The sequence below is a fragment of the Sus scrofa genome, chromosome 3 (genome assembly GCF_054392235.1).
Source record: "Sus scrofa isolate SSC_HxYL_T2T_F1_AM1 chromosome 3, Sscrofa_HxYL_maternal_Yorkshire_Landrace_v2.0, whole genome shotgun sequence".
Classification (NCBI taxonomy): Eukaryota; Metazoa; Chordata; class Mammalia; order Artiodactyla; family Suidae; genus Sus; species Sus scrofa.
The window spans coordinates 125349257-125369749 of record NC_139385.1 but is presented as its reverse complement, the minus strand read 5'-3'; the positions used below and the strand labels follow the sequence as shown (position 1 = coordinate 125369749).

The following is a 20493-nucleotide window of genomic DNA, read 5'->3' as shown; positions in this document are numbered from 1 at the left end:
AAAGCAAAAAAAAAAAAAAAAAAAAAAAAGGAAGAAAAGAAAAAGAAAAAAAAGACAAAGAAACTGAGGCAGGAAACAGCTGGGCTCCAGGATAGACATTTACCACCAGCCCCCTTAGAGAGGTGTATTATACCTATCTATATATGAAGTATAGATTACTTCATGATAGACATAATAACAGGCACTAGGCAAAAAAGGCACAAGGCCAAAAACACAAACAAATAACAAAGACCCCTCGGTGTGGTAAAGGATGATTTATATTGAGGTACATTTTCTGACCTAATACTATGAAAATCATATTGGAGGCAAGGCCTTACTTTACATACCAACAATCTAATTTATAAAATACAAGTGGTATATATGCCATGAAATTAGCAAACAAGTATTAAGAAAATACTTGTCTTTTTCCTGTGGAAAAGAAGCATTTTTTACTTCTTAAACTCTTGCAAAGAATGTATAAAAATACAAGCACTGCAGAAAACCCAGGCAGGCAGTAATTAATCTTATCAATTTTCTGACATCTTTTAATAAAAGCACTTCTGGTTTAAACACTTTAAGACCTACATAATTACTAAAATTTTAATTATATAGTTATGACATGAATACATTTTTACCATTTAATTCAAACATAAAGCTAAATTCTTTTTTTTTTGGTCTTTTTAGGGCCACACCCTCCACACATGGAAGTTCCCAGGCTAGGGGTCAGATCGGAGCTGTAGTTGCTGGCCTTTACTATAACAGAGCCACAGCAACAAAGAATCCTTAACCCACTGAGTGAGGCCAGGAATCAGACCTGCGACCATCCTCATGAATACTAGTGAGCTTCATTACCACTGAATCCTGATGGGAACTCTAAACTCCCTTTTTGACTATACTCAGTGTTGTTCCCCAATCCTCAGAGATAACTACAGTCATCAATTCACTTTTTCTTACTGAGCTTTGATTTCCACACTTATATGTATGTGTTTGTGTGTATATACGTATTCATGTTTCTATTAAAAATATACTACTTTTCTGGGTATATATGTTTTTACGAATGGTGTCTTGTCCTGTTTTAACACAATTAATTTTAATGATTAAACATTACAGTGTAGTGATGTTTCCATCTCTATACATAAAGAACAACTTCATTACAAAGTAAACACTTGTGTAACTGTCTAGCATATGGATATGTCACTATTTATTAAGGAATTCTGGAGTTCCTGCCGTGGCTCAGTGGTTAACGAATCCGACTAGGAACCATGAGGTTGCAGGTTTGATACCTGGCCTTGCTCAGTGGGTTAACGATCCCGTGTTGCTGTGAGCTGTGGTGTAGGTCGCAGACGAGGCTCAGATCCCGCATTGCTGTGGCTGTGGCGTAGGCTGGCAGCTGTATCTCTGATTTGACCCCTAGCCTGGGAACCTCCATATGCTGCAGGTGTAACCCTAAAAAGCAAAAAAAAAAAAGGAATTCCCATATATATGGCTACTTGCCATTTTTTGCTATTACAAACTTTAATGCAGACATTTTTCTGTGTATGTACATATGTACAGATGTATGAATACATGCCTTTTCTAAGATAAATCCCTAAATATTTAACTTCTTAGTCATGGGGCATGTGTATTTAAAAATTTTTAAATTATAAAATTTGTCTCTAAAGTGGCTATAATAATTCCTATTCCACCAGCAAACTACAAGCAGCCATTTCCCCATATATTTGCCAATGCTTGATTTTATAATTAAGCTCTTGTTATATGCTGCAATCTGAGGATTAAATATTATGTGTCCGAAATTATTAGGTGAATTTAAATTTACTGATAATGTGCATTTCAAAAAATCAAAAGCTAGCTATTTGAAAAGCCAAGTAATACTGAGAAAGAAGATACGGTAGAAAGGAACAACACTAACAAAAGAGAAACATAAAAAATACCATGCACAACTTTATACCAATATTTGAAAAAAATCAAGTGAAATGGATCATTTTCTAAGAAAGAAATTTCTAAAATTGTCACAAAACAGAAAATCAAGAGACCAGAACTAGTAGATGAAACTGAAATGCTAGGAAAACAATTTTAAAAGGTGAGATTTGCAGAACTTTCAGAGGAAAAAAATCACTTTTATGATAGAAATTATCTATCATAGAAAAATATGGGGAACTACACATCTTATTTTACGATGCTAAGAACAATCCTGATTCCAAAATTGTACAAGGATAGTACACAAAAATAACAAAATTCAAGCTAAAATTTAAAAAAAGAAAATTCTGGAACATATTAAATATATGTAACAGGGAGTTTCTATTGTGGCTCAGCAGAAATCAATCCAACTAATATTCACAAGGATGCTGGTTCAATCCCTGGCCTCACTCAGTGGGTTAAGGATCCAGTGTTGCTGTGAGCTGTGGTATAGGTCACAGACAGGGTTCAGATCCAGAGTTGCTGTGGCTGTGGCCAGCGGCTACAGCTCCAATTTGACCCCTGGCCTGGAAACGTCCAAATCTCACAAGTGTGGTCCTAAAAAGCAAAAAAGCAAAAAAGAAAGTAACAAACATATAGAGATTATTTCAGAGAACTAACCACAGATTAACATTAACATTAGAACGTCTATCCATGGAATTCTGTGTATTGATTGATTTAAAAAGCCATCTAATCATCTCAATAAATTCTGAAGAAATCAACCTGAAAACTCAATACTTATTCATAATTAAACACACACACACACCTCACACTAAACTGCAAACTAATGAGGAACTTTACATATGTGATAAAAAGAATATCTACTACAAACCTGTAACACAGAGGTGCATAAATTATTAAATACAAATTGGGAAACCGCACAAAATTTCTACTTAATGTCCTTTTAGAAATGTTCCCTGACTGCCAGAATCCTGCATTTTTAATGCAGGAGATAATACTTCTGATAAACAGGATGGCATGATTACCTGCTTTAGTGCCTTCTTGCTGTGCTTCTGTGACGGAGAAATGACTTTACCTGCTGGAATGGTGGGTGATGGGCACCCTGACTGGGGAGAAGACGGCTGTGACAGTCTAGACGATACTAGGGGGAGGAAAATGACAGTGAAAACTTTAGTTATCAGAGTTGACATCAAGCACCATTCATTCCCCAATCATATGCTGCTACCTGTATTAAGAACTGTGACCCAACACTTTTGGGAAGAATCTTCATTTTTGGAGTTCTACTGTGAACAGCCTCCCTTTTCAGAATATTTCCTCAGAAAGCTCTAATGAAGGATGAGAGGATGAGAGGATGGGAAGGGATGGGTGTTAGTATTCATTACTTGTCATTCAATAGAATTGCTTGAAGAAGCAGGAAGCAGAATATTAATTGTGAGTCAAGACTCTAGAGCCCGTTGGACAGTACGTATATTCTTTTTTGTCTTTTTGCCATTTCTTGGGCCTCTCCCGCAGCATATGGAGGTTCCCAGGCTAGGGGTCCAATCGGAGCTGTAGCCGCCGGCCTGTGCCACAGCCACAGCAACGCAGGGATCCGAGCCACGTCTGCGACCTACACCACAGCTCACGGCAACGCCAGACCCTTCTCCCACTGAGCGAGGTCAGGGATCGAACCTGCAACCTCATGGTTCCTAGTCGGATTCGTTAACCACTGAGCCACAACGGGAACTCCAGGACAGTATGTGTATTCTTAAGGTAAATCTAGTAACAACATGATACTGTGGAAGAGTTTGGATTAATAGACTGGGTTCCAGTTTTACCTATCTTTAAAATGAAGGCAATAAGGCCATTCCACCTTGTTCTACCACAGCTTTAATTCTTATATTCCTTATCTTTTTCATCAACAGTTTTAAGTCTACCCATGTGAAAGGGTGATTTAGGGTTTCTCTGATGGAATCAGTACGGGTTTGCACAGGATGTAACCACTCTCTACTTCATCACTAACGGTATCATACTCATCAGAGCGTAGCCAAATCTTAGTCTTGTGTGAATGAGGATTTTCCCTTCAAGAGCCTGTATCTCTTGTAATAAATGGCAATTACAGCTTTATGTTCTGTAAAGTTTGACAGTGTATTATTTATAAGAGATAAAGAAATTGCTGATTCAGATCCCTTAATAATAAAATAATCATGACTGCTAGCGATGACTTTGGAGGAGTCCATGTTTACTAATGCCTTTTCTTTTCATAGCAGTTGGAAAGAAAAGGCCTGGATAACGAAATGGCATTGTATGGTATAGCCAATGAGCTTTAAGAACCAATATGAAGTATCCTCATATGAGTTTTTTGGTAACTCTATGTTTAAACTTTTTTAGCAATTGCTAAACTGATTTCCAAGGTGGCTGCACCATTTTTACAAATCTACCCAATATGTATAAGAGTTCCAAATTTCTCCATATCCTTGTCAACATTTGCTATTGCTGCCTTTTTGATTTCACCAATGTTTTTAAAAGGAGGTTATGAAAATAAAAGTTAAAAATATTTAACTATGTTTACTTTCTAATGGTCTGCGGAAATCTGAGAATATATATTTCGTCACCTGTCCCAACTACTGTCTGAAAAGGAACATAAACAAACAAACAAACCAAAATTACTCCATTAGAGGATATAAGAATTCTACTTTGTAGCCTGGAAAAGAGACAATAAAGCTATCTGAAACTACCAGGGCAAACTGTTTAGAATGTTTCCCTTTAAGGCACTAGCTCTTTCTAACAAATGACTCTATAAACGTATCTCATAGCCAACTGAAATAATCAAGACAATTCCAGGACCCACCAGAGAGGAACATCTCCTAGAGTTGACTTAATGCCAAGAACTGGTCTCATAACTTCAATGAAACTTAAACTTTTAAATATTAAAGGTTCAGAATTACAAAAAGCAAACAAGATTTAAACACATGCTGAGAAACTCATCTCTTGCAATTCCTTTTAGTGTCTACGTTGTTTCCAAGACACGTAACTTTATTAGAGCAACAAAGAATTAAACACCTATGTGCCTGATGCTGTTCATCTGAACAGAATTCCACTGAACTCTTATAACTACCCTCTAAGAAGAGTACAGCTTCTCTTCCTACCCCCACTCAATCTTCTCCAATTCTGTCCTCTCAGATAACTAAATAATACTGTTGGTGTGGCATCCTGACATTTTTCTACAGAAATAAAAATATGAAAAAAAATTCAAGGATATTATACATTTATACATAAACAAATATTAAATATACACACCTGTATATGGTGATATTGTCTAAATCTGTATTTTTGTTTTGGTGAAAACATAGTATATATATTTTAATACATTAATGCATTTCTTTCTTTCTTTCTTTTTTTTTTTTTTTTGGTCTTTTTCTAGGCCTGCACCCTCAGCATATGGGGGTTTCCAGGCTAGGAGTCTAGTCGGAGCTGTAGCCGCCTGCCTACGCCACAGCCACAGTAACACGGGATCCGAGGCGTGTTTGCAACCTACACCACAGCTCATGGCAACACTGGATCCTTAACCTACTGAGCAAGGCCAGGGATCGAACCCGCAACCTCACGGTTCCTAGTCGGATTCATTAACCACCGAGCCAGGATGGGAACTCCCTAATGCATTTAAGCAAAAAAAAAAAAAAAAAAAAAAAAAAAATCATGTACTATAAGCTGTCCCACGCTTTGCTTTTTAAAATATAATTAATATAATATATCCTGGAGAACAGAACAGAATGTTGAGATCTTCCATTCTTTTTAATAGATGCATAAAATTCCATTGAGCAGATATACCATAATTTCTTCAACTGGACTCTGATAAATATTTTGGTAATTTCTAGTCTTTTGCTCTTATTACTACAATGTCTTACCCAGTGTTCCCTAAGGTGGTGTACCAAGAACAACACCATGACTATCTAAAAATCTGTTAGAAATGCAAATTACTGGATCCTAGCCCAGAACTACTGAACCAGAAACTCTGAAGGTGGGGCCCAGAAATCTGCCATAATAATCTCTCCAAGTGATTCTGAGGCATGTCTAACTATAGTGTGTGTGTGTGTACACACATATATACTACTATACCATACTATAATGTATAGTATGGATGTATACTCATACCAGCAATATTTGAAAGTTCCAATTTAATCCACCATATCAACAGAATAAAGGAAAAACGTATCTATTGAACTAGTAGATGGAGGAAAAGCAACTGATAAATTTTACATCTGTTCATTCAAGACACCTCTTAGCAGACTACAAATAGAAGGAAACTACCTTCATCTAATAAAGAATGTCTACAGCAACCTATTACAGTCAACATCGTTCATAAAATAGCACAATATTCAAAACTTCACCTTACAGAGAATGAAAAGGATGACTGATGTTACCAATTTTTTAAAATTTAATTAAAAAAAATTGTTACGGCTGCACCTGTGGCATATGGAAGCCCTGGGGCTAGGGGTTGAATTAGAGCTGCGGCTGCAGGCCTACACCACAGCCACAGCAATGCTGGATCCGAGCTGCATCTGTAACCTAAGCTGTAGCTTGCAGCAACACCGGATCCTTAACCCACTGAGTGAGGCCGGGGATCGAATCCACATTCTCACAGACACTGTGTTGGGTTCTTTAAAAAAAAAAAAAAAAAGATTGCCACTCATGTTTGTTTATGTGGATAATCCTAAGAATAAATCTACATATAAGCCAGTAGATTAAATAATTTAGCAATGTCTCTAGATACAATACCAATGTCTCTAGATACAATACCAATACAATACAATACCAATACAATACCAATACAATGGGAGAGGCAATCCACCGTGGGTCCTCAGAGCTGCTCCAAGTACTTTACGCCAAGAATTTAAGTCTCTGAATGCTCTTCACCTGGGCTGTATTTACAGTAAGCAACCTTGAGAGAAGGCAGCTTCCCTAAGTAGGCTTCCTTCCACTTACCATTTAAAAGGACTAAAAGAAGACATGGAGGTGACCAACAGGCACATGGAAAATGGAAAGATACTCAACATCACTAATCATCAGAGAAATGCAAATCAAAACCATAATGGGATATCACTTCAAACATGTCATAACAGCTATCATCAAAAAGACAACAAATAACAAGTGCTAGCAAGAATGTGAAGAAAAGGGAACTCTTATGTACTGTTGGTGGAATGTAAATTGGTACAGCTGCTATGGAAAAACAAAAAATTAAAGACAGAACTACCATATGATCCAGTAATTCCACTTCTGGGTATGTATCTGAAGAAAACAAAAACACTAATTAGAAAAGATATATGTATACCTTTGTTCATTGCAGTATTATTTACAACAAACAAGATATGGAGGCAACCTAAGGGCTCATCAACGGACAAATGGATCAAGACTGTGTGGTATGTATGTATATTCATATGTACACACATGCGCTCACACACACACACACACACACACACACAATGAGATATTAGTTATAAAAAAAAGAATGAAATCTTGCCATATGTGGCAGCAGTGATGGACCCAGAGGGCATTATGCTAAAGAAAGTCAGTCAATAGAAGAAAGACAAATACTGTTATGATTTCACTTATATGTGAAGCCTAAGAAACAAAACAAATGAACAAATATAACTAAATAGGAACAGAATCATAGATACAGAGAACAAACAGGTATTTGCTACAAGGGAGGGTGGTAAGTGGAAGAGAGAAATGGGAAAGGCATATTAAGAGGTATAAAGTTTGTTACAAAATAAATAAGTCACAGGTATTTCCCGTACAGTATGGGGAATACAGTCAACAATGGTGTAGTATCTTTGTCCAGTGACAGAAAACTACTAGATTTATCATGATTATCATTTTGAAACATACAGAAACACTGAATCGTGTGTACAGGTGTGTACAGGAACCGACAGTGTTGTAGGTCAATTATACTTAATAGAAAAAAACAGTAAGATTCGTGATTATCAGAGGTGGCGGGTGGGGGAGGGGAGGAATTAGGTGAAGGCAATCAAAACATACAGACTTCTAGTTATAAATAAATACTAGGGATGTGATGTACGACACGATACATATAGACTGCCGAATGCTGCATGCGAGGGTTGTTAAGGGAGTTCACCCTAAAAGTTCTCATCACAAGGAAAAAAATTTTTTTCTATTTCTTTCATTTTGTATTTATATGAGATGATGGATGTTCACTAAACTCATTATGGTAATGACTGTGTGACATATGTAAGTCAAAACATTCTGCAGTATACAGTAAACTTGTACGGTGCTGTATGTCAATTATACTTCAATAAAAATGGAAGGAAGGGACTGAATTTCTCAACTTCAGTGCATGAGCAGATGCACCTGGGCCCGTTAGCCCATCAACCCTGGGAGACTTGGGGATAAAGAGGAACCAACAGGAGTTCCCGTCGTGGCGCAGTGGTTAACGAATCTGACTAGGAACCATGAGGTTGCGCGTTCGGTCCCTGCCCTTGCTCAGTGGGTTAACAATCCGGCGTTGCCGTGAGCTGTGGTGTAGGTTGCAGACGAGGCTTGGATCCTGCGTTGCTGTGGCTCTGACATAGGCCGGTGGCTGCGGCTCCGATTGGACCCCTAGCCTGGGAACCTCCATATGCCGCGGGAGCGGCCCAAGAAATAGCAAAAAAAAAAAAAAAGAGGAACCAACACAACAAAAATGCTATGTTCACACTACTTGCTATGCTGTGAGTAATAAATAATAAAGTCCTTTTTTCTCTGACCCTGGAGTCTTGTATCTTCTGTCAGAATGCATAAACCAATACAAGGCTAACTTGTTAGCTTACAAATAGGATAGAATCTAGATTCTTCATAGATACTGACAATCAACTTACAAAAACAAACTACATGAATTTTTATATATCGGCAATAAACAATTATGAGATGAAAAATGTAATCCACTTATAATAGGATAAAAATATCAAGGAATAAATCTAATAAAAGATGTGCAAGAATCTCTACAAAGAAAATTTTAAGACATTAGTGAAATAAATTATGGAAAACTGAAAAAGATACAATAACATCACCTTCATAGATTGAAAGGCTTAATAATGTAAACATGCAATAGAACCCAAACCGATGTACAGTTTTAATGCAATCCCAACCAAAATCCCACAGGTTAATGGCAGAGGGGACATGTGAAAACTGACTAGATGACTGAAATGAGATGAGCCAAAAGAGCAAAAAAAATCTTGAGAAACAAGAGTTTACAACTCTTTGATTTTACAAATAAACTAATGGCCTAAACAACACTTCTTAGAACTACTAGTCCTCCAGTGTGGGTTGCTCAACAGAGTCAAAAGAACTTACTTAGTATCTGATTAGAAACAAAAATGCTAGCTTTCAAATAAACATACAGACATAAAAGATTAACAACTTCTGATCAAAAGATCAGCACTCATTATTTGATTAAAAAACCAAAACAGTCACACACAAGAACCAAAAAGCAAGCCGGCAGAGAAACCTTTCTAAACTGTGTTTTCAGAGAAAAATTTAAACGAATTTTAGAACGTGAGGCTCATTAAAGGCACTTTTACATAGTTCACTGAAGTAATTTCAGGTTGTTGTGGATACCGATGTACCACTGACTGATACAAATTCAAAAGACATCACTTTTCAGATATATTACAGCATTGAGGATTTTCCATTTCAACAAATTATTATATTGAACAAGGTCATAAGGGTATGCACTATTCATATTAGACGCTTTTGAATTGAAAGTAAATAATTTCAATATTTTATTTTCTCCTGAAGATATTCAATAGGCCCCTCTGAAGTATTAGACTATCAGGAATAATGGAACAGTAGTATCAAAATCAAAACTGAGCTTTACATAGTTGAAGGAGTAATAGTTGAAAGACGAAATAACAATGAAGTTTGAGATTTTAATTGTCAAAACTAGCAATCCATCTCTTAAGGGAGAGTTTTTATTTTCACGACAGTCTTTCTTTAGAGGAATTTCATTACCAGAAGTAACAGATTGTTTTAGTTTAAGTCCCTTCCTCTCACACCAAGTGCAGGCTACTCCGAACTGGGCAGCCCGTGGCTCCTGATTATCTTCAGTCCCTTAACCAAAGATGAAGAGGCCATACCGGAACACCTTCCCTGCTTCTGGGTACCTAACTATTCAAGCCCTAATAGTATAGCTGTCTTTAATACATGACAGAACCAAAACCTCCAACTCAGATATCAATCACCCCACAAGAGAAGAGAACATCTCTCCCAAAGGTCTCTCACCACGTCAGTTAACCTTGCCCAAAGGAGTTCACATCTATCCGGTAGACTTTTTAAAGGAGACATTTCTATACATAATCTTCACTATTCAGTAATTTCACATGTATATAAATGATGTTAGAGGTCAGACAGGTCTGTGGTATTTTAAGTAACACACTATGCATCAAACGCCTGATTCAAAGTAGTTCTGAACAAAGAGTAAATAGTAACATTAGATCATGTTCCTGGAAAGAATTAGGTGAAAAAGTGTATTTCATTTAATTTTTTTCTTAAGACATTTTAAAAACAGACCAAAATTTAACAAAACTTTATCACAAGATAAAAATAATATTTCTGCAGTTGCTTCATGTTGCATTATTTGTATTTTAGGGAAGAGGCAGAAATTTCACTTAGCTATCTATGATCCCGCCAAAAAAAAAAAAAAAAAAAGGCAGCAGAAAATTCTACTTGATTTTAATCATTTCTCTGGTGTTTATCCATCTTACCTTTGCTTGAAATTTCATAAAGCTCTTCTCTGAACATTGTTTCCTGTCTGAAAATTAGGAACCCAAACTACAAACTTCTAAGTTCTTCCACCTTCCAAACAAATCAATAAACTAGTTTTAATATTGGATAGAATTTCAAAGCTCTGTTCTCTGTCCTTATCTAGCTAAAAGGCATACCTATACCAAGAGAGTTTCTATAGATTTCCAACTTGAAGTATCAGTTTTGCTGTCAGAGCTCTTTATTTTTGCACATAAAAGGAAGTGGGTTTTGATACTATCTCAGTGTTCTTCCTGTCTTACAATGCATTTGAAATAAAGTGATGTCAGATTGAGAGTAAAAGCCCTAAGTAAGAAAAAAGAATAGGCACATTTCGTTTGTTTTAACTTTATTAATATCTACAACTGACTTAGAACTGTTTTGCAGTATGCTGCCACTATCACTGCTAACTATAAGTTTTCCACTTTAATTTGCACTGGACTACAAAAACATCCATAAATATAAACCTAAAAATTTACATTTCTCTGCTTATGCCACATGTATGACCCACGAGCAAGAGAAGTACACCCTATGAGAGACAAAAACATTCTTCATTATTGCTATGTCAGCATTTTTTCATTTCTGAAGAGCATCAAAGCTGCCAGAGAAAATATGAATTCCACATGACATTACCTGCCCCTCTCACCGCCACCTTCCAAACATCACAAAAATCCCATTTTGTACTCAGTATAATAGGCTACATTCAGAAAACATCTTTACTGAACATCTCATCTTAATGTAAACTGAGGGTAAGTATTTAACACTGTGACAATTTCTAGAAGAGGAAAGAAGCAGAGGCAGTTCAAAAATAATTTATGTGGACCACAGTTCTGAATTTGCTATTACCTTGCTGTTAATATCTTCTAATATTATGCTGAGTGTGGGGCAAAGTTTTAATCTACCCACTAAGCTACTAACAATGGGTTCTATTGTTATTTCTTAGACCCTCCTGTATCACAATACATGTACCTTAAATTCTTAGAGACAGAGTCTCATAACTATGTAACAACCACTACTTAAAACAGCTACAGCTGCATATGAGCTACTGCAAAGCAAAGACCTCTAAGACCATGATTTTGTTCCAGTTTACTAATCTGATCTCCTTTCATATTGATTTCCCTGTATCCGGGCACATGAAGGAATTATGAACCTAGCTGTTTCTCCTGCCTGATGACTTGGCTTGGTTCCCAATCCTTGATCAACAATTTCCAAACATAAAAAAAATTTTTTTTAAGTGGGGAGAAGCAGAGGAGAGACAGAGCCCTTAATACTTTCAGCTTCATCCCTCCCCGTAAAAAAAGGTCTTTTATGGACTCTGAGAAATTTAAGTTCTTGGACACATCTCTTTTCACATTGACAGGGACTACTTTAAAAAACACTTACCAAGAACACTGGTCACAGGTCCCAACCTGTCTTGCCTTTATTCCATTTGTAACCAACACATGAGGTCTGGGTTGCTCTCTAAGCAGTTGTGATCTTAAAGCTAAAATCCTCTGGCTATGAAATTTGCCCAAGTGTGTATAATTGCTATATCAGAGAACACAGATAATATCACCAACTATCTAAATTTTCTACAGGAGTAGTACACACGTTAACAGAGAAGTGGTAATAAATCAGATGATTTTGCATCTGATTTATTTATTTATTATTTTTGTCGTTTTGTATTTTCAGGCCCGCACCCTTGGCATATGGAGGTTCCCAGGCTAGGAGATCTAATTGGAGCTGTAGCTACTGGCCTACACCACAGCCACAGCAATGCCAGATCGGAGCTGTGCCTGTGACCTACACCACAGCTCACAGCAATGCCAGATCCTTAACCCACTGAGCAAGGGGAAGGCCAGGGATTGAATCCGAAACCTCATGATTCTTAGTCGGATTCATTTCCACTGCACCTTGATGGGAACTCCGTGATTTATTTGATATTTCAGTTAAAAATCACAAGTTCTAAGATGCACTTAAAATTAATGAGTCAAATACCCAACAAGAGTAACTAGCTTCTAGATTCAAAGAGAGCTCACTTCAACCTAAGAGGTTATCCAAGCTAGGATAAATTGGAGCTACAGCTGCCAGTTGACACCACAGCCACAGCAATGTGGGATCTAAGCCATATCTTCGACCTATACCACGGCTCACTCCAACACCAGATCCTTAACCTGCTAAGCAAAGCCAGGGATCGGACCTGCAACTACTAGTTGGAATTTGTCTCCTCTACACCTCAATGGGAACTCCAGGAAACTCTTGAATGTCTACTTTGCTCTGGAATGTCACTGTATCAGTCCTTATAGGGAACCAGCATGAGCGGTCTTAAAAATTTGCCTTGCTATGTATGGCTGAATCGATCAATATTGGGATAAAAATGATTTTCCCTTTTTGGAGAGACTCTTGACAAGAAGCTAAAATTAATTAGCAAGAATAGGTAATAAAAACACATCTTTAAATGGAAATTCATCCCAGGGAAAGCTGCAGCAACAAAGATGTTATTCCCTAAACAAAGTTTTAAGCTATGAAGCAGAAACCAAGTAGACATGAGAGCAAAGACCAAAAGACTAAATTTAGTCTTTTCTAGAAGAAATGAAAAGCATTCTTTTCCTAGCAAGCAGAGAGCTGTTAGAGCAATTAAGTTCTCAAATTTTTAGAAGATAGGATTAAAGAGGTAAATAAAACAAGAGCATAAAAAAGGCTAGGGGTGGCCAACAGCTGAAAATAGAAACCCAGGTAAAACCTAGACCCATGTTTTCCAATATGATGACCACTGGCCCCATGTGGTTATTAAAATTTAAAATAAAATTTAGGAGTTCCCATCGTGGCACAGTGGTTAATGAATCCGACTAGGAACCATGAGGTTGCAGGTTTGGTCCCTGGCCTTGCTCAGTGGGTTAAAGGATCCAGCGTTGCCGTGAGCTGTGGTGTAGGTTGCAGACGCGGCTCGGATCCCGCGTTGCTATGGCTCTGGTGTAGGCCGGTGGCTACAGCTCCGATTAGACCCCAAGCCCGGGAACCTCCATGTGCCGTGGGAGCGGCCCAAGAAATGGCAAAAAGACAAAAAGAATAAAAATAAAATAAATAAAATAAAATTTAAAATGCAGTTTCTCAGTCACCAGCTCTTTCCAGTGCTCAACAGACCCATGAAGCCAGTGGCTGGTGTGTTGAGCTGGGCCGCACAGGTGCAGAACATCTCCATCCCCGCAGGGAATTCCGCTGGACAACACTGACCTAACTGCTAAGGGGAAAGAGACTAACTGACGTGTGGTCTAGAAAAAGAAGAGCTATGAACAAGGGCATTTGTCCTACAGCATTCAGACCTTTATTGAGGGATCAGGTGGATTTACCTTTCCTTTTCCACCTGCTCTTTTTTCCCTCCTTGTTGCTGCCACCATCACTGCTGCTGCTGCTGTTCTCAGAACTCTGGGAATCTGACTGACCATCACTGCTTTCTTCTGAACCTTCTGATAGCTCTTTCACCCCATCCGGCACATCTTTCTGAAAACGTAGGCATCCAATTAGGATTAATCATGACCATTTCAGCAAACAGGAATTAAGTTTCTGATATGCGTTGTGTGACTTTTAATTGGGCTGATTTTTAATTTTTAGTATTATAAGATTCAGAAGCAGAACCAGCAATAATTTCTGAATTACTGTCATTTCTCTTCTTCCTGTCAAATTAGCTCATGTTTCCATCTATACCCAAAGAAAAAAATTATACATGATGATCTTATACAGACACAACATAAAGGCTTAAATTAGACAAAAAACTTGGTATATATTAGTCCAGATAAATGATAAAATGTTCAGGAAAAATCTACATAACATTTCTAAAAAATGTATGTATAGCCATCATCCATGTAATAATATATGTATTTGTGTGTATGTAAATACCATTATGTATTGTGATTTCAGTTAGGAGTCTGGATAACAAAAGATAGTGCATTATTTAAAACGAACTGGTTCCTGAAAATTGGTTAGTAAATAAAAGGAGTCATTACAAAAGGAATCATTAAAAAAAAAAAAAAACTACATGAATCTTTGGTTTCCGCATTGGATAGTGAGAATGCTAATCAGAAAGGATACCTATGTCAGCCACAGTGTGTGAGAGATATAAAAGGGTAGTTGCAAGGTCAAAAACTAGGAAATTAAGACTTTTTGGGATTGAATTCTGGCTTTATCATCTCCTAATTATGTAGCCTTGTCTTTAAGATGGGGTAATAGTACCTACCTTAAAAGATTACTCTGAAATTAAATAAGTTAATAAACGTAAAATGCTTAGAACAGTACCTAGCATAAGACCTCAATAAATGTATTTGTGTAGTATATAAAATATACATATATAATAAACATATTAGTGAATTTTTGGGGTTTTTGTCTTTTTACGGCCATACCTGCGGCACACGGAAGTTCCCAGCCTAGGGGTCCGACTGGAGCTGGAGCTGCTGGCCTAAGGCCACAGCCACACCAACATAGGACCAGAGCCTCATGTGCAACCTACACTACAACTCATGGCAACACTGGATCTCCAACCCATTGAGCTAGGGATCAAACCCACATCCTCATGGATACTAGTTGGATTCATTACCGCTGAGCCATGACGGGAACTCCACTGAATGTTATGCCTAAGTTATAAACTATGCATGATTCTTTTCTCCTCAATATAGTTTTACCCACATAATTTATTTTTATAATCAGATAAAAAATAAGTCTGACATGTGACCTTCCTACCTATAATTGGCATTCATGACATAAGACCAAGACAGTAACTTCTGATCTAATAAGAAACTTTTTTTTCCCACTTATGTTTACACTCTAGTGTCATTTTGCTCTGAATTATTTCGCACGTTATACACTTTTAAAAAATACATATCCCTTATTCTTCTATCTTTTCCTTCAAAATGCAGAACACATAGTTAGTTGCCAACCAGACCTCTTGACCTGTAAATTCAATGAATAATTTAAATACAAATTCCAGTATCTTCTTAAACTTATGATCCCTCCAGGATGAACTCAGGCCCCAAATCTTGAATCACTGCACCCCTTCTTTTACCCACTCCAAATAGTTTCCATTTTATCTCTTGAATGCTCCTTGCCTCCACCTCTTTTACCACTCTCACAGTTCAAACTATGAGAGCTTATTATTGTTTCTTTCAAGCAATAATACTCTTTTGGACAAGTTTTCTTGCTATCATCCTTTTTTTCTTTTTCTTTTTTACAATGATTTTTATTTTTTCCCTTACAGCTGGTTTACAGTGTTCTGCCACTTTTCTACTGTCTGCTTTCCTCCTAAGTGTATCCTACTTGAACTACCTTCCTAAACATAGGTTTGTTCACTCTATTCTCCAGAAAAACCTCTGCCATTTCTGCCACATGCACCCACCCTCCCTCCTTTTCTAACTGCTCAGTCAGGTTTTCAAAAGCCCCTAAGAGTTTGCTCTTCACCTAACATTTATCCCATCCTGACTCCTTACCCACCAGCCCACACACAGGTAAGGATTTAATCACTCCAATTTACTTTCAAATCCATTCTGAATGCCTCTGCTTAAGCTATTCCCATGTCACTTAACTGCCAACGCTCAACAGAAATCTTACAAGTTTAAAACAACAACAACAAAAACAAGCAAAAACTTCTAGATAGCCTTATTCAAGATTAATCTTTATTTCTCTACACTATCAGACCACTTTACAGCACAGTATGTTTTGTCAGTATGCAATTATTTCAGTAACTATGTGAGCTTCAAGAGATGAGGGACTATAGTTTATCCTTCTTTATAGCCCCTATAGTGTGCAGCACAGAGTGGGCAATTAATAAATGATATTAACAACATGTAAGGTCTAGAACAGCTAAACTGAAACGTAGAAAGCTCCACTGTGCCTCCATGACGTTCAACAAAGTGTTTTAAAAGGTAGTACTGTAAGTCAGTCAGATCTTTTTAATGTTAGTAGGCTACATACAATCACTGAGCCCAGTGAGGACCACAGTCAAAGCTAACAGGTAAGAGAGGACAGAGTCCCACACACACATGGACAGTCATTGCATGCCAAACATTAATGCCCCTTCTGCTGATAAACTTCCTTGGGAAACAACTGTTTCCTCAATTCATCCAGCTCGGGAGGGCTTAACCACACCCACACATCAAGGGTGATCATGAACCTACAAGTGGCCAGTCCGAAGATCAATACATCTAGCAAGGATGATCATGCAGGTATAGACACATGGGCCAAGCCCAACCAATTAAGCCACTTCAGAACTAACTAAAGGGCTCTGGCTTCAGTTCCTGAGACTCCTTCTCTCCAGACTTACAGCTTGCGGAGTAAGGAGTGGGGAATGAAGTCAAATACAGTGAGACAGCCTGCCTGAGAATGAAGCCAAAAGAAAGCAGAGATCCACCCTTGATGACAATCATTTGAGTTTTTGATTTCCGGCTGAGTTTCCATAGAATTTTCGGTTATATGAAACTAATAAATTCTTTGTCTTACTCAAGCTCATTTGAGTTGATTTTTCTGCTTGTAACTGAAAAGACAGTGATAAGCCAAGGTCCCTTTTCAGTGCAGAAATTAGAAATTAAGAAGTCTGTTAGGGTAAAAGAACATGGGAATTCAGTCAGATCTGGGTTCACATTCTGGTTCTGGTACTACCTGGCCAACATTGGACAAGAAAATCCAATCTTCTGAACTGTGGCTTTCACCTAATAACACAGGAATAATAACCACAACTCTGTAATGGAGAATTAAATGAGAAAGTAATATAAAGCATAAAGGCTGTATGCTCCATAGTAACACTCATTATTATTCAAATGATGTGAGGCCCTTTAAAAAGTCACTGGATGTCATTTTAACTTCATCTTCTCAAAATAATGCTATGGCAAAGAATGAAAAATGAAGTTCTTTCTCTGATATACCCAGAGATGGTTACAGATTAATTTAAAAAAATGTATTGGATACAGGCTTGAAAATTTTACCTCTTCCTTTAAGTAAGCTCTTACAAAATTCTATGACCCAAGTATTATTTATAGTAGTTACTTCCTGTTTTTACTTTTAAATGACCCCCTAACAAAAATATTTACCTTCAAAGTATATACTCCCATTCTACCTGGAACCTTATAGAAGATGCCCTCTTCACCTCGGGAGTTTGTGTGCAGCATTGCATTTAGGCATGCAAGAGGGGAAGTGCCACTGCCAAAAAGAAAAAAAAAAAAAAGGTTAGTTTCTGCCTCTGAATATCCTATGTAGCACTGAACTAAGATAAAATTAACTGATCAATACTTATTTGACATAAATATACTTTATTTTTTTCTTCTTTTTCAGCCACACTCATGGCATGTGGAAGTTCCAGGGCTAGGGATAAAATCCAAACTGCAGCTGTAGCCCATGGCACAGCAATGGCAATGCTGGATTCTTAACCCACTGTGCCAGGCTGGGGATCAAACCTGTGCCACTGCAGAGACAACACCAGATCCTTAACCCACTGTGCCATAGCAGACTCCAAAATTTCATTTATTAATACCTCTCAATGAAGTTGAATTTTAAAAAAACCTATTTCATCTAGCACAAGCTTTAAATATCCAAAAGTAAAACAATAAATAAGGGGGGTATATATAGGTTGGGGCAGAGCATTTGACTGCAGAAGTAAAACAAGGAGGAAAAAGAAAACACACACAGAGAAATAAATGACATTAATCTCCTTGCATACTGCTGCCACAGGCTGAATCTGAGTTATGAAATGAAGACATTTCCATGGTCTCCTGTATTTATTTTTTTAAATGGAGATATAATTGACATAGAACATTATGTTATTACGTATTAGCTATACACCAAAATGAGTCCATATCTGTATAATTATGATTGTATTTAGACCCATCATGAGATCACTTAAAAAGGCATAAAGGGAGTTCCCCTCATGGCGCAGCAGAAACAAATCCAACTAGGAACCATGAGGTTGTGGGTTCAATTCCTAGCCTCACTCAATGGGTGGTGTAGGTCGCAGACACAGCTCAGATCTGGCGTTGCTGTGGCTGTGGGGTAGGCCAGTGGCAATACCTCCGATTACACCCCTAGCCTGGGAACCTCCACATGCCACGGGTACTGCCCTAAAAAGGCAAGAAGACAAAAAACAAACAACAAAAAACAAAACAAAAAACCAACAAAAAAACACGCATAAAGTAGGCCTTGGAATATTCATCTTCTATGTAGAAACTTGGTTAAATGTTTATTAATTCTAATTTGTATTTTCTAAACTTTTTGTTTGGTCTCTCTACACCACAGCAACACAGGATCTGAGCCGCATCTGTGACCTACATCACAGCTCACAGCAATGCTGGATCCTTAACACACTGAGTGAAGCTAGGGATCAAACCCGCATCCTCATGGATGCCAGTCGGGTGCACTGACTGCTGAGCCACAACAGGAACTCCGTATTTTCTAAACTTTTAGGTATATGATAAATTATCTGCAAAAAAATACTATATAATTTTCCTTTCTAATTGCAATCAATTTCATTTTCCTATAGTTACAGAAATGAAGATGTGTGGTATCCTCAAATTAAAATTTTTTTTTTTTAAATCTCACAATACCTGAGGGATAAGGCAATCTACTTACACATTTCCAGATCTTCTCCCCCTAAGTCCTCTGCTGGTACTACTAAATAACCCAAAGAGGCCTAGTAGAAGAGGCTACCAGGTATCTTGGGTAACCAAAGAGAGCAATTCTTGGCGGGGAGGGGGAGAGAATGGTCATGAGCCTCTGTTAGTGATGTGAAGGTGCTGGGGGTCAAAAACTCAGAAGGTGAAGGACAAAAGAAAAAAAAAGGAAAATTTTTTGCTAAAGAAAATGGTGAATATCTTCCGGTTGATTTTCAAATATATTTATCTAATTTAGGTATTTCCATGCTAAAAATATATAAAATGTCATTTAGTGGGTTAAAGATCTCGCATTGCTCTGGCTGTGATGTAGGCCGGCAGCTGCAGCTCCCATTCAACCCCTAGCCTGGGAACCTCCATATGCTGTGGGTGCAGCTCTAAAAAGAAACACACACAGGAGTTCCCGTCGTGGTGCAGTGGTTAACGAATCCGACTAGGAACCATGAGGTTGCGGGTTCGGTCCCTGCCCTTGCTCAGTGGGTTAAAGATCCAGCGTTGCCATGAGCTGTGGTATAGGTTGCAGACGCGGCTCGGATCCCAAGGTGCTGTGGCTCTGGCGTAGGCCGGTGGCTATAGCTCTGATTAGACCCCTAGCCCGGGAACCTCCATATGCCGTGGGAGCGGCCCAGAGAAATAGCAAAAAGACAAAAAAAAAAAAAAAAAGATCCAAAATGTAACCAAAAAAATCTTTAATAAAAGAAACACACACATAAAAAAAGTATGGAGTTCCCGTTGTGGCTCAGCAGTACCAAACCCAACTAGTATCCACAAGGACTCAGGTTCAATGTCTGGCCTCGCTCAGTAGGTTAAAGATCCAGCGTTGCTGTGAGCTGTGGTTAGGTCGCAGACACGGCTCAGATCCTGTGTTGCTGTGGCTGTGGTATAGGCTGGCAATACAGCTCCTATTCCACCACTAGCCTGGGAACCTCCATATGCCTCGGATGCAGCCCTAAAAAAACAACAACGACAACAACAAACCCCACACATAACCCAATTATAGTCAAACTTCCAAACTTTGTATCAAATAAATATATATAGACTGGATCTTGGTCACCTATGGTTTTAGTTACCTGGCATCTGTTCCCTCTTCTGGAGACAGAACCTAAAATTTCCTGTGAAATATTATCCCTCTCCCACTCTCATGAGGTTGAGACAGACTTAAAGCCATGCTCATCAGAAGTGCAAGTCCAAGCTGTTA

General features: G+C 37.9%; 2 protein-coding genes across 2 annotated transcripts in view; one reads left to right on the top strand and one right to left on the bottom strand.

Moving 5' to 3' along the window:
- The window catches only part of HADHB (hydroxyacyl-CoA dehydrogenase trifunctional multienzyme complex subunit beta), a 602797-nt gene that overhangs the window by 170248 nt on the left and 412056 nt on the right, over positions 1-20493 (top strand). The gene's annotated exons all lie outside the window — the stretch shown is intronic.
- ASXL2 (ASXL transcriptional regulator 2) overlaps positions 1-20493 on the bottom strand; it is a 136172-nt gene that overhangs the window by 35087 nt on the left and 80592 nt on the right. Inside the window, exons 3-5 of the mRNA XM_003125333.7 lie at positions 17724-17832; positions 14001-14151; positions 2922-3037 (exon numbers count right to left, since the gene is read on the bottom strand). Of these exons, the coding sequence (XP_003125381.6) occupies positions 2922-3037; positions 14001-14151; positions 17724-17832 (376 nt within the window). The remainder of the gene's footprint in view (positions 1-2921; positions 3038-14000; positions 14152-17723; positions 17833-20493) is intronic.